At 45.2% G+C, this 17,783-nt stretch overlaps 1 protein-coding gene across 3 annotated transcripts in view; it reads left to right on the top strand.

Moving 5' to 3' along the window:
• The window catches only part of sema6bb (sema domain, transmembrane domain (TM), and cytoplasmic domain, (semaphorin) 6Bb), a 141,172-nt gene that overhangs the window by 107,983 nt on the left and 15,406 nt on the right, over positions 1–17,783 (top strand). For all 3 annotated transcript variants that reach the window (XM_023954529.2, XM_078946304.1, XM_078946305.1), the window contains 2 exons: positions 186–263; positions 5,155–5,213. In XM_023954529.2, coding sequence (XP_023810297.1) covers positions 186–263; positions 5,155–5,213 — 137 coding nt within the window. The remainder of the gene's footprint in view (positions 1–185; positions 264–5,154; positions 5,214–17,783) is intronic.

Genomic DNA, 17,783 nt, shown 5'->3' with positions numbered 1-17,783 from the left:
GATTAAAGAAGAAACACGTGAGGAAGTTTTATCCTCCAGCCTTTGTAAATGTGACTTGTTGATAAATACTTGAACAGTAGCTGTCTGTTTTTGTTTGGACATCAGTTTGTCTTTTACCAATGGGTTGGACTTTACACTGAACCCTCTTGTGTTTCTGAATCCATCTCTTGGTTCTGTCCTTCCAGGAACTGCATCGCCTCCAGGGATCCATACTGCGGCTGGACCAGAGGAAGCACCTGCTCGTTCCTTAGACCTGGAACCAGGTATCCGCCTCTGCCTTCAGGCTGCATCCCCGCCTCATTGAGCGTCTCTTCTGTAACAGACTTCCTGCCCTGATTATTTTTCTGACAGCAGACCTGCTGGAACATCCCATCATATATTAATCTGCTCTGGGAGTTCACGGTTTCGTCTGGACTAAAGTCATCTGGAAAATCTGGTTCTGATCTTACCGGACTGCGCTGCATTTGTTTCTTTCTTTCTTTCTGCGCCGTTGTGGGCGTGACTGTTGTGTGTTAGCCCCGCCTCTGACACCACAGAGAAATCAAAGGTCTCCTCATTGAATTAGGCTTTCCGACGCAGGTGAGGAGCCAGCAGAACACGGACCTCAAAGACCACCTGGGGCCGTCTGCTTATGCCGTTAAAGGCCTCCTGATTGGATTTACTGCAGGCGGTCGGCTCAGAAATCCATTCAGTATAGAGTTACAGCACATTTTCTCCTTTTGCAATGATGCAAACTGAAGACCTTGGCGGTGGGTCACGTAGCATCAGACTGTCAGTCAGTCAGACAGAAGCGGACTTTTTACATACAGATAACATTTGTTTAAAAAATTGTCCGGATTTTTTTCTGAAATGCCATCAACTGTTAAAAAACGTTATGATACTTATTGCTTTTTTAGCTACAAATTGAATCCTCATCATCAGATTAACGCTTTAGTCACAGACCGACCCAGTGACCCGGACAGGTTCTATAAGTTTTTGGGTTGTCCGGGTCCGTCGAGGGTTGTACAGAGGAGCGGCTGCATCTTAAGGGTGGCACAGATGTGTCTTGCAGTTCCCTTGAGGTTCGTACGTCATCAAAATGGAACGTACCATTGTTGTGCGAGTGGTTAATGTGTTGTGAAGTATTTGTAAGGATGGAAGCTAAAGGCACTGATGACGTACGGGTGATGCTGTTGCACGGTGACCTTACGCCCCGCTCTAGTCGTTAGGAAGGTGAAGGCCAGTTTATATTTCACAGTGATCGGCGTTCGCATTAATCATAGCCACCATCATGCGGTCTGGTTCATACTCTGGTTTGGGCTATGACTTTACGATAACCGTGATGAACGTCTGAGTGGCGTTTTTTACTTTTCATCCAATGCGATCATCTCCAGCGTTTATTTTTTAGCACGAACATCTTGATCGTACACATGCTGCGTCTACCAGCGCATCTGCCAGCGCGTAAGTACATGAAAGGCAGAGGAGGAAGTGAAGTGGTGTGTTCATCCACCAAACAGAGGCAGGGATTACAGAGACAAAAAGTCTTTTTTAAAAGGGGCGAATTGCATTCTCTAGTGCTGGAAGAAATGAGATATAAACTTTAATTTCAGTAACTTGCTCTATTTTCTATCTAGTTGTTCGCTATCTCTCTGTCTCTGTGTGTGAAGTTTGGTATCACTTACCTTCTTCAACAAAGTTTTCCTCATCGCGTCCTCTAATCCCTGAAATTAATTTAAGTTAAATGACGCAATTTGCCTGCAATTGCACTACGGGTGTAAAATTTCACCAGCAGGTGTCACTCTTCCCGGCGTTTGGGACAATTCCTCTCTGATCGCCCTGTGACCAATGCAACCTGAGAGATTACAAATTGCTTTGAAGTACAAATCGGCCCTGAGAGTACGCACAGGGTGTGCGTGTGATCCATAAGTCCCTGTAGGACGCCTGTAGGATGTCCACGCAAACTACACTCTGATTGGCCGATTCCTTCATTTCTTACAGTCAGGCTGCAGCACTAAGCGTGCATGTATCACAGTCGGCAGCATTTGGAGGGTTGAATAATGAAAAATCTGTACTGCGTCTCCCATGCTTCCCTCTCACTCACCTTTACGTGTTGTAGAATTGTTTTCTACCCACCCATAAGGGCAGTTGGACTTTATGGGTTGATCTGTCCTTTGTGTATTAATAATAAACTTTATAATCCAGTACATTTTGCTGCTTCAGTCTTTGACATTTCTGCCTTTATCATCAGCATAGACCCAAGCAGCTTTCCCCAGTCACAGTCTCTTCAGTCAGAGCAGTTTTTCTGTTGAGCTACTTCAGCTTCAAGCAGAAAACTGGTTTCCTGAGACCAATCCAGTGGAGCAGATCCTGCTCCGGGTTTTCGGCTGCAGCCTCAGCCTGAAACTGCATGTGAGGTTGGAAAACTGCTGATGCTGTGTGTTCATGCATATGTCAGCTTCTGTTCATGGATGGTGTTTTAAGGGGGAAGTCTGAATGAATAAAACTAAAGAGAACAATTCCAGTTTTATGTCTCATTGTTGCAGAAACTGCAAAAATTGCTCCCGATCTGAGGACCTCGATGAGTTCGGATGAAAGGAAGAAACCTTCCAAAATAACAGTTCTGACATGAAGTTAAATGGATTTGTCACCAGATTGTCCCGGATAGAAATCTCTGAAGCTGAATGATGCATGGATGCTCATTAAACCTCCTCTCTGTTGGTTTGGAGCGTTGTTGTCTTTCTTTCTCTTTGATGTCACTCTGGATAAAAGGACCAAACGTTCATGTGGAGCGTGATGTGACCGTCACAGCTGACTTCAGACCACGCAGGTGAACTTCCGGGTGTCTGGCCTTCATGGTTCCATTAGAGTCTGCAGCGCGTTGTTTCATATTTGAATAAGACCCGTTTTCTTTTCCCATTGGCAGATTTTTTTTTTTTTTTTGCTCATTTAGAGAAAATCTTTCGGATTTCATAAATGTTTTACTTATTTCTAGGGGGCTGGTACTGCAGTGTACAACACGAGGAAATAGCTTTTTCCCCTTTCTTGTTTTGTGTGGTCTCTTCCACCAGAGTAATATATATATATATATATATATATTTTTTTTTTTTTTGCTGGGACACAACTGGGCTGCATGGTGGTGGAGTGGTTAGCTAGTGGTTGGCTAGAAGGCCCTGGTTCAAATCCCAGGTTGATTAATTACTCTAAATTGTCTCTAGGTGTAACTGAGAGTGTGTATGGGTGTGCAATTGTGTCACCGTGTTCTAGGTTGGCGACCTGTCCAGGTAAGAATCTAGCACTTGACCCTGAAAAGGACAAAGCAGGTTGAGAAACTGGATGGATGGATGGATGGATGGATGGGACCATTGACTGTATCAGAGAACTGGACTGAGTGTGATGTCATATATAGAAAATGGTTTTCTTTCAGCCCCAACCAACCAAAGTTTTTTCAGTTGACTTTTTTTTTTTTTTTGTAATACGGATGCCGCCATGTTGGAGCCAGAAGCCTTGAATTTTTCTATGGCAACAACTCTCACCAACCAGGAACGAGCTGGTTGGAAGGCTACTGGAACAATCAAACATTTTGAATGTTGGACTTTGGGCCCAGCAGGCTCCACCTACATTTATAAAGGCATCTGATTGGTCAGTTTGGAACTTGAATAACTTGAACTACAGAAAAACTATCCTGGAAAAAAAAGAGGATTATCAAGATGCTAAAAAAAAAGGTATCAGATCAAGAATGGTTATTCTGACCAATAGAATGACTGAGTAATAGCTGTTTATTTCTCTATAAACGAAACGTTTATGGGATTTTGGTTTTTTGGCACCAGCAGGTACTTCCTGTTTGGTATGAGAAATAAAAGTTGAGAATCTTGGCAAAGCTTCTGCTAATCTGAGCGTTTTACGTAAAACCAAATCCAAATAAAACAGATTCCCCTAAAAGTCCCACTCTGCGAGTCTTTTGATTTGTTGTCAAAGCGTTCTCAGTGGTCTTTATTTATGAAGATGCCATTTTTAGCCAAAATCTAAGACCCTGTGCCGTTTTCTAGGACATAGTCTCTGCAGAGCAGCAGGAGTTCATTAGAAATTGACTTCTGAAATGTGGGTGGGACTGTTGGTGCAGAGAAACCCCGCCTTCCCATTGCTGAGAGCGCAGCACAGGGAGCAAATTCCCGCCCAGCGTAGTTTCTACGTCACAAATACGGCTTTTTCTTACTTTATTTTTTCATCCTGATTCACAGCGATATGAGTGAAGACATACTTTAGTTTTAAGCCTAATTTTCTCCATAAATGCCCGTAATCATCCGAAAAATGCTACAAGAACATGTAAAAAACAACAAAAAACGCCATTTTCATCATAGTGGATCTTTAAGGTAACATTCTTTAAAGGTTCATCTGTCTTCTAAAAACAACAGTTTTCCTTTTACACCCTTTAGTCTTTTACCTGGAGCTTTTCCAGCATTTTGTGTTGAACGCCTCGCTCGCACACACCGACACACGGCTGAGCCGTAAGAGGCCATTCCGGAGCGCTAACCAAAAGCAGTTGTGTTTTTCTTGGGCAGCACCTGGCCTGCGAGCCGCTCTCATTTCCTCCCGGCTTCCCTGCTTCATCACATGTTATTGTCCGTTGAGTTTTCTTTGCTCCCTGGAGTCTCGAATGGGAAATGAGCTGCAGAAATTCAATATTTCATCATTTGAGAGGAATTATTAACGTCCAGCTTTTCAAGGCTTTGTTTGAGTCTCTGTAAAGGCTTTCCTGGTATCTTCATCATACGATCGTTGTTTCTGAATGAGAGTTTTCTGTCTTTGAGCTACACATGAATAAATGAAGCACATTTGATTTAAACTCCTCAACTTGCGTTAATATTTGAAGATGCAGAGTTTATATTTCAACCAAAGACGTTTCATATGAAAGTAAAAAAGTCTGATCTGGAAATATTAGGGACTCGTTCCTGCATAAGCTTAATAATGGAGTCTTATCTTTACACTACAACTAGAAAAACCTTCCTTGAAGGGGACTGTTTTACTGATTTAAAGAGTTCCTTTCTGAACACACGTGTCTGAACGCTCTGTTGTCCTTATCTGGAGCGCTGGGATAGTCTGGGTCTATCAGAGGATCTGCAGCTGGCTGTGCCTCAGCGTCCTCTGATTAATGACTCTGTCTCTTCTCCTCCACAGACTGCCGTTCGAGCAAGATGTTGAACACGGAAACGTGGCCCACTTGGGCGACTGTGACGGTAAGAGATGCGTCTTTCTGTGTTTGTGTTTACCTACACGTGTAACGGCGAAGAATGTCGCTCACATCTTCTCAAAGTGAGCAGCAGAGAAGGGAGGCTGAGTCTGAGGATTAAACAAAAAAATAAATATGCTGGTTCACCTCTGAGGAGGAAGAAATGAACGTCCAGCCGGAACGTCGGTTGTGCATTTGGTGAAAAGCCACAGGGAGGTTTTCCTTTTTTTTTCTCATGGAAAGAGAAGTTCAAAGAGCCGAATTGTGTTTTTGGAGTTCTCTCATTGTGTGTTGAAGGATTCTCCACCTCTGAATGCTCATTCAGAAGTCTGCTTCTCCTTTCCCTGAGTTCATGGGCTTTAAGAGAAGAGCAGACAGCTCTAATCCTTCTCCAGGCAGGTGCTCTCCATCTCCCTCTGAACACCAAGCTGCTGTAGAAGTTCTCAGTAATTGAACACCATTGTCTGCAGAACAAAGTTAAGCTAGTTGTTAGCAGCCACCCGAGCTGTGTGCGGCTGTGCCCAGCATGCAAATGATGGCAAACACGCCGGGATTCTGCCTCCCAGCAGATTCCACGGATCTGTGATGTCACACCGCCGCTTTGCCCTGCGCCAAATCCTGTTTTCCTTTGGAAACATTGCAGGAAAATGTGACCGTGTTCCTGCAGGTCCCGATTCCATGGAAGCTCTTTTAAGCAAACATTGGAGCTCTCAATTACCAGCATCGGTGTAATGAACTTCATTTCTGCAGAAAACCCACGTGAGAGATGAAGATAATGACTCCACCGGAGACCTCCTCAGTCTGGCAGTAATGAAACGACAGCGTGCACAGGCAGCGTGCTGGTGTTTTTCCGCAGAATGAACCACGACGGGGCTGAGCTCACGTGAAAATACGTGCCTGTGGAGGTGCGTCCTCTTAGACTGGAGACTTTTTTCCTCCTGCTGGCATCAGCAGATCTTCAGCTCGACTGATGTTATTGACTTTCTCTTTTATGAAGAGCTTGTCCATTTCACACCACTCAGCGTCCAAAACGACAACCGTCAAAAGTTTCACCGCCCTTTACTGAAACTGAGGCGCTTTCTGAAATGAGCAACTTTTCAGCTGCAAAAGCTCTAGAAATGTTGTGATGATTTTTCAAAAAACCATCAGTTTTTTTCCCTGAAACCTGAAATGTACTCGGACGTGACAGACGCCCGTTTTGTTGCTCTGAATTAAACTCTGCTTCAGATACCAGCCGGTGGTGAAATGCAGGCTGGTGGTTCCAAGCTGGGGGTTGATGAACAAGTGAATGTGAAGCTCCTATCAGCTGTTTTCAACTAAAGAAGGACCCAGAGAAGTGCTCTCTTTTGAAGAACCAAACTTTAATTTTATTATCTGGACAAAAACAAGAGCTCAGAGGTGAACTCTCTCTCTTAACTGATGCTTTATTTAAGTGATTTCTTTATGAAATGACCACAGTATAAGCGGGTTAATGGCCTTCGATGTGTCCATTATCAGAAATGAATGGACTTCACAGAAGCAACCGTTCTTTGCGTCATGTCAGATGGTTTAGGCTTCCGTATTTCTGATAGCACACACTTCATCTGGCATTATCCTTTACATAACAAACACCTCGTCGGGCTTTATCCCTTACTTGATTCTGCTTGTGCTAACTTTTCAAAATGTTTAAAAGGACGCTATAACTGACGTCTTCAGATGTATTCAGGTTAATTTCAAAGATCGGAGGCTGAAAACCTGAAGACCGGTGAGACATGGGTCCATGCGACTGATCTGCAACCAAAGGGGAACAAAATGTAACCATAAAACTGTTGGAGCTGAGGAAACTCTGACCAAAAAAACAAATGATGAACAGAACTCAGCAGAAAGTGGATCATCTGTGCAGAAGATTCACCCTAAAGTATGTGAAGGATTTGAATATTTTGAGGTCAGTTCCTGCAGCATGAAGCCTTTGCTCCTCCACCTCTGAACACTGCTGCTCCTGCTCGTCTCTCCGTCAGTTCAGTGCTGATATGAGAGCCGACAGACTTCAAAGCCAGGAAGATGGATGGCCTCACTGAGAGCTTCCTGACCGATTCTCCTTTCTCCTTAACCCGAGAGAAGCTGGAAGGAGAATCGATTTTCATCTCTTCTCTGGCTGATGGCAGTGAAATAGATATCAAGGGTGATGCTGCGAGGAGAGGAGCCGGGGGGGTGGGGGGGAGGGGGGGTGTCACATCAAGGAGTGAAGAGAAGGAAGGAATGCACTGAGATCACAGGAAGAGGACAAACTTTTATGATGGAAAAAGTGAGAGTAGCCCCAGAAATGTGAAGTCAGTGGAGTGGAAAAAAGTGGTACAAGAGTTTTCTTCGAGAGGAAAGCTGATAAATTTCTGCTCTAAAAGGTTTAAAGCTCCTGGTTTCTGTAACGATTTCATTCAGTTTTAACTGTGTGCCTGTTTGGAAATATTTATGATTTCATCTTTACTTTAATGTCCATCTAAAGCCTTCGTCTCAGCGGCCCTTATGGGTAAAAAGGGGATGTCTGCAGGTGAAAAACAGGCAAACCTGTACACGGTGACTCGCACCAAATATCAAGGTGGTAGACTCTCTGTGAACCCTTCCGTGTGCGCAGCATTCACATGTGGTGAGCACTCACACCTTACTTACTAGAGTGTAAGGGCGCCAGACGACAGCATCCTTTGTACATCATAAGTATGTCTAACTTATATTAGCCATAAGAATACTTCATGATGCACAACTATGGTACGTTCCATTTGCATGACATCCCTGGAGGTGGACGTCATGAAAGACATGGAGACACACCTGCTCTCCCGTTAAAGCTGCGTTCACACTGAGCGGGATTTGTGCGTCAAATTGGCTGCCGGACGATCCAGACACGTGTGGGAGGAGCTACCAACAGATGTGCCGTCTCATCGCACATGGAAGCATTGACTGTTCAGCGGTACTTCCATCTCTCTGTGACACCGTTTAAGCACTTCCTGTCCCGCATTAGGCCGAGGAGAGAATAAGAATACCTTCAGAAAAACTTATTTTTTGTTGCCTTAATGATAAAAAATATATATTACAAAGTTCAGGAAGAGAATGATCAGATTCTCCTCCATGTTGGTTTTAGAACTTACATTACATGCTGATCGCGTAATCTACACCTCATGTGCTAAAGCTGAGTTTCTGATTGGTTGACATAAGACATATTCTCTCAACATTCAGATTTTTGACCTCTTGATGCGCCACAGGACCTTAACATTGAAATTGGACGGCCCTGAAGCGAGAATTGCGTTTGGGGTAAACGCAGCTTAAGATGCAGCCGTCCCTCTCTACGACCCTCCATGAGCCGGGACAACCCAGAACCCTGCAGCAACTGTGCGGGTCGACCCCGCCGTATGGGAGCACGGGACCGAGGCCTCAACTGCTGTTTGCTTCACTTGATGATTTCGGTTTTTAGTGTGTGTCCCCGCTTAGCTGCGCTGACCTTTGACCCGTGACCACCTCTTGATTTCTCGAAACGGGAGGCGTTAATGTGGACAGATCATAAAGACAAACGGCTTCGGATCATGCCGTTCTTTTCCAGTTTGTCATAAAACCAATGGAAAACGCATCAACCTCTGTACGGATAAGGGAGTATCGATAACATGAAAGTGCTTTCATGACAGCAAACTGCAGGAGCGCCGCTTCAGTTGTCCCGCCTCCCTCCCTCCTCTCGCTGCAGACATTAGCATGCAGCGGGAGCCGCGCTCTTCCTCTGAACGTGATCAAAGTTGGAAGCAGAGCCTCTAATTTATATGAAATGTTGTGGGAGGGACAACCTTGGTGAAGGAGGTCAGGGGAATGTATGGATTCATTTCTGTAGGGAGGTGTAGGTGCTGCGAGCGCAGTTTACGAGCTGCTGAGCTCTCCTTATTCCAGGGTTTGTCTGTCTCATCAAACACACTGAACACTTTAGTTTGTGTTGATGAGGATCAGAACCGCTGCAGGTATGAAGCTTCTGACCTGTTTCTGCGGCTCAGAATCAAGATCACATGGACAGAAACTCGATTTTTCCTTAAATAAAAAGAGAGTTTGGAAATCCCGTCCGTCGTGTTTTGATGACATCTGCCGAAGGAGAAGTTTCAGGTTTTTTTAGTTGGAAATTCAGCAACGGTTGGAAAAACGGAGACGTAAACACTTTTCATTGTAAATAGTTCAAAGATTCACTTTTGTGTTTTCATTTCTGCACCACGTGATAAAATATTAAATATTCGGAAACATCAAACAGCTTTAGTTGATCTGCTGCTGTAAACTGTAATGATTGCTGGCTTTGGTTTTATTGTTTTTTATACAAATAAATGAGGTTTTAGGTTTTTATTTATTTATAAAAAAATTTACATGTCAACCTTTTTTTCTGTTATCATTGAAAAAAACACTTCAGCTGCTTTTAGCTGCTGTTCTGTGAGAATCGGTGGAAATTACTTCCAGGTCCAACAGGACATGAGACATGCTGTCCATTAGTGAAGCGCGTAACTGCTTTGATGGTTTCTCTCCTCTAAATTAGTGATTGTTTTCCCTATTTGTATGTTTTACAACCAGGCTTGTTTATCTGTTTATGTGAATCCTCAGCACCAACTGTCCTTACGGGTGGATACGGGGGTCTGCAGTTGGTACAAAAAATATCAAGCTGGTACCCCGCTCAGTGAACCCATAGAGTTTTCATGCACATTTTACATTGCTTACTCTAATGCACACACAGCCCGTTAATGCTGTTCACATGATACGTGCATGCTTCTTGCTGCAGCTTGATGGTTAGAAATTAAGAAATAAGACTGTCGTCCTACAGGCACTTGCTTTTCACACCTCACTAACGACTAAAGCGTGGCATAAGGACACCGTGCGACAGCATCACCCGTACATCCGTGTAACTTCCATTATCATCACAAATACTTTACAATACACTTACCACATGCACAACAATGGTGCATTCCATTTTCATGACGTCCCTTAAGGAGGCTGAACAAGCCTCAAGGGAATCGCAAGACACACCTGCGCTTCACATGGGATGCAGCCGCTCCTCTCTAGGACCCTCCACGGACCCGGACGACCCCAAAACCCGCAGCAGCCGTACTGATTAACTGTACATTTAAACACACAGTCCCGTTCACCCCTTCATACACTGATGGAGGCTTCCCTGCCGAACACTGGCGCCAACTGTCCACCAGAGGTGGGGTTCAGTGTCTTGTGCAAAAGAAAGGGCAAGGTGGAAATCAAACCTGCAATCTTCCAATCAGAGGCCGACCGCCCTACTGCTGTACCACAGCCGGCCCCATGTGACCAAGTCTGAACTTCTCTGTGTTTGAACAGGTAGCAGGTAAAAAGGAGAATCTAGGAAAGAGTCTTTGGTATGACCTAGTTTAAATAAAAAAATGTGCTGAGAAGCCACTGAAGGAGAAACGCTGGTCGCTTGGACATCACTGCCAGCAAGCAGCGGATGTCCTCCTAGCACCCTACCCGCCAATTTTAATCGCACCTTAGACATTTAGGGCCCCTTGGTGGGGAGGGTGAGGGGACATCACTGTGAGTAATCAGGAGATATCCCCTTAGTGCCCTACCCGCCAATTTTAACTGCACCCCCCTTAGTACACACACCCCTCCCCCCTCAACATATACATCCCAACATAAACACACACACATGCACACACACACCCTCTCAAACACACATACACGCACACACATTTTGCAAGGAAGGTGGGACCTAGGACCATCTGTCCCCTACCTCTTCCCTGGTGGGGGGTACGGGCCCCTTTGCAACGGCGGCCGTGTCCCCGGGGTGCCGGCTTCCTGGGCCCGGCGGTGCTCTCTCCGCGCGGTGGGGGGGTTCACATTACATCTGAGCCGGGGGTGTTCGTTTCCCTGGGGGGTGGGTTCTGGTCCTTGCTCCTGAGCGCTGGGCCCCGCCAAATTTCCAACTGTGGCCGAGTCTGGTCGGGCCATATTTACAACACCCCTTGTGGGCCCTCTTTTTTCCCCGGGGTTCCCCCCTCCTGGGCGGGGGCGGCGGGCCCCTGCTTTGCTCCTCCCTGGACCAACCGTGGGCCGGGCGGATGGCTGCCTGGAGTGCGGAGCGGGTCTCCCTTGGGGGGTCCTGGCTCGTACCTGGGGTTGGGGCGGGGGGGATGCCCGGAACTCCTGGGTGGTGGTGGGGTGCTCATCTGGGGCTGTGGGCGTCCTTCTCCGGTGGGGCCCTGCGTTGGGCTCTCCCGGCGCGGCGGGGGGGCTGCTCTCCTGGTTGGGCTGGGGCGGCGCTCTCTTTCCCTCCGTGCCTCCCTGCTCTCTGGCTCTGGGGGCCTTGCGGCGGCCCTGCTGGCCCTGGCCTGGGTGGCGGGCTTGGTCGCCCGGGCGGCGGTTGTTCCCTGCCGGTACCCGTGTGGCGTTGGGGGGATTCCGGCTGCTGCTGCTGCTGCTGCTGCGGTGGGGGTCTTGGGGTGGGGATGGCTGGGCACTCTCCCTCCTTCTTTTCACGTTCCACCATCCATTTTAGAAGAAGATAAACACTCACCTGAGCACAGGTGTTAGCTCACCTTTGCACTAACAGTTTGCATGATTGAATGACTGAAATATTTCACACTAGTTGGTTTTAAGGCATAAGTATGCGTGTGTGAACACTATCTGTTTTGTGTACATGTCGACAGGTGGACATTTTTGCAGCTAGCAGGTGTGTTTATAACATTTCAGTGTGTGTGTGTGGACAGGCCCCGCCCTTTTTGTACTACATTTGAACCTTACCATAATGATAAACAACCAGTAAACCTGTCTGCTCTATGCTGCTTCATGGTCTTATCCCCCTTCCCCTCCTATTATCACCCTCCTACCCCCCCCTCTCTCTAACGTCCCTCTCTCTTCTTCCCCTCTTTCCTTTTCCGTCCGGTCCAACACCAAAGATTTTCAAACATGATTGAAATTAATAAAGTTTGGCCTCAATTACAAAAGGGGTTTATTCAGACATACCTTTGGTTTGTCTGAAGATTAATAACCCCTCTTGTTAAAGTAAAATATGTCCAACACAAGAGGCCCTCAGCTCTCATCTGTCTGCCCAGCTGTTGGACAGGACAAAAAAAAGAAAAAAAAAAAAAAAGGGCAAGGTGGTAATCAAACCTGCAATCTTCCAATCAGAGGCCGACTGCCCTACTGCTGTACCACAGCCGGCCCCATGTGACCAAGTCTGAACTTCTGTGTGTTTGAACAGGTAGCAGGTAAAAAGGAGAATCTAGGAAAGAGTCTTTGGTATGACCTAGTTTAAACAAAAAAATGTGCTGAGAAGCCACTGAAGGAGAAACGCTGGTGTCCACATTCCAGTCTGGTTGAAGACCAGTTCCAATGAAAATGGTGTTCTTCTGTTCTATTTTAACATGATCTTGTGGAATTTATCTGAGGCTGGAGGGCATATATAAAGAAAATTAAGGTAAAAAATTACATTTCGGTATTTTATTTTTTCCCTGAATCGTTATGAATCAGGACGGAAAAAAAGGCCATTTAAAACAAAAAAGCTTGTATTTGTGATGCACAGGCCTCAAGCCCTCCGCTTTGCTCCATTCTGATGCATCCACTGTCAGACAAGTAGATCCATGAACGTTTCTGTTTTCCTCATCTCATCTGGAATCTGGATCTGAACTGTACGGCTGGATAGCTCTGATATTGCTAGGTTGAGGTTGTGAGGGGCTGTAAGCTAGCAGAAGGCAGGGGGGCAGGAGCCAATTGTCCTGCCCAAGACTTAGAGGAGAATTTCCAATGAACTCCTGCTGCTCTGCGGAAATTATGTCCTATTAAAGATTTGGACTCAAGTCAAACAGCACTTCTGATTCCAAAAATATCCCTCATGTTACCACTCTATTTTAACCCGTTGTCTCCTCCATCAGTTACTGATAAGACTTTTGCCCTGTAGAGAAGTCATGGTCTTGTTTCAGTAAAAGACTTTTACAGAGAGGGAGCTTCAGCTTCATTTTTATTATTATCCACAAAACACTCACTTCTTCAGGTATCTTCAGGTATCTGCAGGCTCGTAACTTTATCTGTTGTTGCTTTCCTGATCCTTCCAGTGTCCCAATGGCCACTGTGTGATTGATCCTTTGATGGGGATCAACCCCTCTCTGAAGAGTACACTATCCAAAATTTACAACCTTTTATTATCCATTCTTGATGCAACATCTGACCATCTACGAGTGGCTTGGTCAGAAGAGCTCCATAAATTATGTTTAGTGGAGATCTGTGCTTGGACGAATTCATACCTCATCATGCCCGGCCCTGTATCATTCAATGTAAGGTGGTTCATAGAGTTCATTGGTCTAGAAGCAGACTTGCTAGAGTTTTTCCTGGTACTCATCCTAACTATGTAAAATGTAATCTAGGCCGTGCAAATCACACTCATATATATCTTTCTGATTTCTGCAACGCTGTATTTGACTTTCTCTCCTCTGTCTGTAACGTCAGAGTGCAGCAATCCCCAATGACAGCTCTCTTTGGTCTGGACAATCACTCCCGCTCTCTTTGGTCAGAGAATGTTGTAGCTTTTCTGACACAGCTGACCCGGCGGACTATCCTGATACACTGGAAAGATCCTTACCCACTCATTCACAATAGAATAAAGACTCACTTTCTTTTATTAAGCTGGAAAAAATCAGACTTTCTCTCAATGGCTCTGAAACTAAATTTTCCGACATGTGGTTACTCTTTTTTTAGACCATGTCATTTCCTTGACTTTAGAAGCGACCCAGTGGATTCTTGTACATATTTGTGGGTGTGAGGTGTTTAATCTCTATGCTTGACATCGATTGGTAGCACAGTATATTGTTTGTGTAATAATTTAATTAAATAATTTTTTAATTTTTGTTGTTTATTATTTTGTCTGTAATTGTGTTTTTGAATTCTGTCTTTGAAAGTTTTTCTTTTCCCTTATTTGAAAAATCTTTAAACAAATCATTTAAAAAGAGAAACTGTCCTGGAAAACGACACAGGCTTTGTAGCTATTGGCTAAAAACGGCATCTTCATCATTAAAAGACCACTGAGAACGCTTAGAAAATAGATCAGATGATGATCGTATTGGAACTAGAGAGAAGTCGAATCATTTGGTTGAAGCTTCCACAGATGCTCTGTCAGATCCTACAGTTGTTGATCCAGATCTGTAGATTCATTTCTCTTCGTGTCATGACCTTTGCTGTCAGGCGGATCCGCTGCGGAGTGAGCAGCGACTAAGTGGGCTGCCATGTCGACACCTTCACTTTCTTTAATTTAGATCACAGACAGACTCTAAGGTCTACAGAGGAGACGCTCACGTCGCATTATCCAAACCCTGTGAGGGGCATCAGAATAGTTTTTGCTCCGCTTTTCCACGGCGTCATTTGTTTTTCAGGATTTCAGATGAAGTCAGGTTGTGTTTGCACAGCCAGGCTCATCAGCTTAAGTCAACTCTGTTTAACTATCAGAGGCGACGAGATGCGGCCGTGCTTCCAGCTTCATTTCTCTCCCTAGTTCTTTTCATCGCTCGTCTCAAATCTCTGCTTTCCTTTCTGCTGATAAAGACAGAGCAGACTTTTCAACAAGTGCCTGCATGGAGAGGACGGACAAACACTCGCCACTCGTTACGCTGTGAACTCACTCAGCCGTAATGACACAGCCCGTGTTGCTGCTGTGGAGCCGCAGATGGAAGCAATTATGGTGCTGTGAAAATATTTCCTGAAGAAAGGCCGTGTTTTGACTGGAGGAGCAGTGGGACGCAGTCGCTCTGTAATTGAGGTCCACTGAAACATCAATGAGGCGTGAGCAGATTGGAGTTTCCTTGTTATGGCGTCCCGTTAGCATGGGTGGCGATCGCCACAGTGCCAGGACGGGCTCCAGCTTTCTGTCTGCCAGAAAATGTGGCTGCAAACGTTCGACCTCTGTCTCTTCTAATTCCACTCTAATTGCAGCGGTTTGGAGACGGGCCGATGCCGAGGTTCTGAGGGGGGAAATGCTTCTGCCAGGCTTTTCTGGTCTTAGCCTCTCCTAAGCTACGTACACACCAGGCATGTGACGCACTGAACGTGGGTTCCTGAACGTGCTTTTAGCCCATGGTGTTCACACTGGACAAGTGGACAGCGTTGGGACAATACGTACCCAAATCGTGCATATATGCCCGTTTACATTGGAAGTGGCCGCTTGAGCGAGCGTTGCTGAGCCACGTGTAAATGCAGTAGGAGGTTCTAGACTTGTGCAGTTTTTCTTAATAGCTGTGTTTGTGTGATAGCATTAAGGATGCAGCTCTCTGTGCGTCTCCACCCGTGGGAATCAAACCTCCAGCCTTCACTTTAGGGGCCAGACTTTGAGCTGTGAGGTTGGAACCAGCAAGACTGTACCCCTTTTTTTTAATTTTGTGAAGTGAGTTCAACTTCAAGTGTTGAAGGTGTTGTCCTCCTTCAGCCATGAGGGGAAAAAAAAGACCAATTCTGTTTGATGCGGTTTCTTCTTTCTGAATGAGAGGAGACGCAGGAACAGATCCCACCTGTTCTCCTCTCAGATCTCCCCCCTCTGTCACTCCAGAAAGTCAGACTGTCGGTACAGACAGATGTCAGCAGGAAACGCGGAGAACGGCCGTCCATCATCAGAAACTCTCAGATGTCGTCCATCCAGAGTTAAGAGGGGAGTGAAGCAGGGAGGGGACGCCCACACGGAGCTTCAGCCGCTGGAGCCACATGGAAGTTCAGGCGTGTTCATGGGGCACATGTGCTCTCTGACACGGAGACACTGTCTGTGAAGACTTTAGCTTTCAGGAGATAAGAATAATTGCATGAAGTCATGGGGGCTTAAACTCTTTCATCTGTCTCCTTCCTCTGGTCCCCACTTCTCTCTCATCACTGGGGGCCTTGAAGCACGGGGGGGGGGGCAGGCTTCAGGATTTTGCTGATGGATGAGTTTTTTCAGGGACTTGTTGAAATGGGTTTGTGTGCTTTGGACTCTGGAGCGTACAATGTAATCTACAGCTGATGCTTTCGACCCCCCAGCAGTGCAGACATCATATTTGGATCGGTTTTCTCGGCCCCAACGTTTTTAAGACTTGAAGGGAGTGTGTGCTCTTCCTCTGACCTTCACAGATTCAATTCAATTCAACTTTATTGATGGGCTTTGTAACGGTAATTGAAAAGTAAAACATAAAATCAAAAGGATCATGAGTGCATAGAATCCAATAAGAAAATACTAAATTGAATTAACTAAACAGACTAAACTAAACTGGACATCCCTGCCCTTAGACCCCCCTTCGTGGTAAGAAAAAAACTCCTAAAGAAACCGGATTCCTGAAAAAACGAAGAAACCTCAGGGGTGTCCACATGAAGAAGGAGGGATCCTCCCCCAGGACGGACTGGTTCTGGGATTACCGGTATCTAGGGTAAAAACGGACCTCAAACACTGAATCTGGATTTAGCTTCAGAACTGGAAGTTATGGAGGAAACATACCGTAAACACAAGATTATGGAAGTTTCCTTTAAGGAAGAACTTTTCCTCAACCATCTTCTGGAAGCAACCAGTCAGCGAGTTGGACGTCACGATTCCGGTTTGAGCTCAGAGTGACATTTTAGAAAGGAGGAGTCTGTCTGATAAGTTAGAATCCATGTGAAGAATGATTAATGGCGGTTCTGGGAACAATGGTCACCAAACTTCAAACCATTATTTACGCATGGCAGTGGCTGAAACAGATTTCAGAGGATGAGGAAGGTGAAAGGAGAATCAATCAAACTTTATAAAAAATAAAAAACATTTACAACGCAGAGTGTAGTATTCTCTGCTCTGTAAAAACATAATTTAAACAATATTTTAACAAGAATCTTTAAAAAATAAACCTCAAACTTAAATCTTAAAGTGTTTTTTTATGGTATCGTTTTTAAATAAAGTTTATTGAAAACTCCTGAGCTAACATCAAAGCATGAAGATGAAAAGAACACCAAAAACTGATATAAACTTTAGGTCCATCTTTCTGCACCAATGATGGAGAAGCTGACCGTCTGAGATCGGTATTCTTTGTCATTTTGGGAACTTGGGCTTTAAAACAAGATCAAAGAAAGCACTTCCAAAAGGAAAGTAATTAATTATTTCAGCTGAACGCTGTTGGGAGCCGCCGAGGAGACCACCACTAAAAACGACTGAATCCCTATTTTAAGAATGAAAGTTGGAATTAACTCAAGAGCAAAGTTAGTGCCTCAGAGTGTTTTAAAAGTCAGTGCATCAGTACTTGATCCTTTTTGTGAATTATTTTTCCACATCTTTACGCACCAGCATGCCAAGTCATCCTCTCGCTGGTAGAAAAGAGCACAGCATTCCACACTGCAGAGGAAATATTCGATTGAAGCTGCAGCTGGAGGTCTGGTCACAGGAACTGCCCCGTAAGATGAGCTGTCGGTGGTTCTGTGCAGGAACTGAAGACCCTTTGATTAAGGTTTTATCCCTTGTGCTATCTTAGATGACCCTACCCTTACATTGACGTGTTCTCCCTACCATGACAAAGGTGGATAAAGGTGGAAAGATTTCATTTAATCCATGGACACCAGTGAAGATCACAAATCATTGAAAAAAAAAGGTTCAGAG

This window comes from Oryzias latipes, chromosome 4, assembly GCF_053564925.1.
Source record: "Oryzias latipes strain Hd-rR chromosome 4, Olatipes_Hd-rR_3.1".
Taxonomy (NCBI): Eukaryota; Metazoa; Chordata; class Actinopteri; order Beloniformes; family Adrianichthyidae; genus Oryzias; species Oryzias latipes.
The sequence above is the reverse complement of the archived record's forward strand: the minus strand, read 5'-3'. Positions and strand labels throughout refer to the sequence as shown.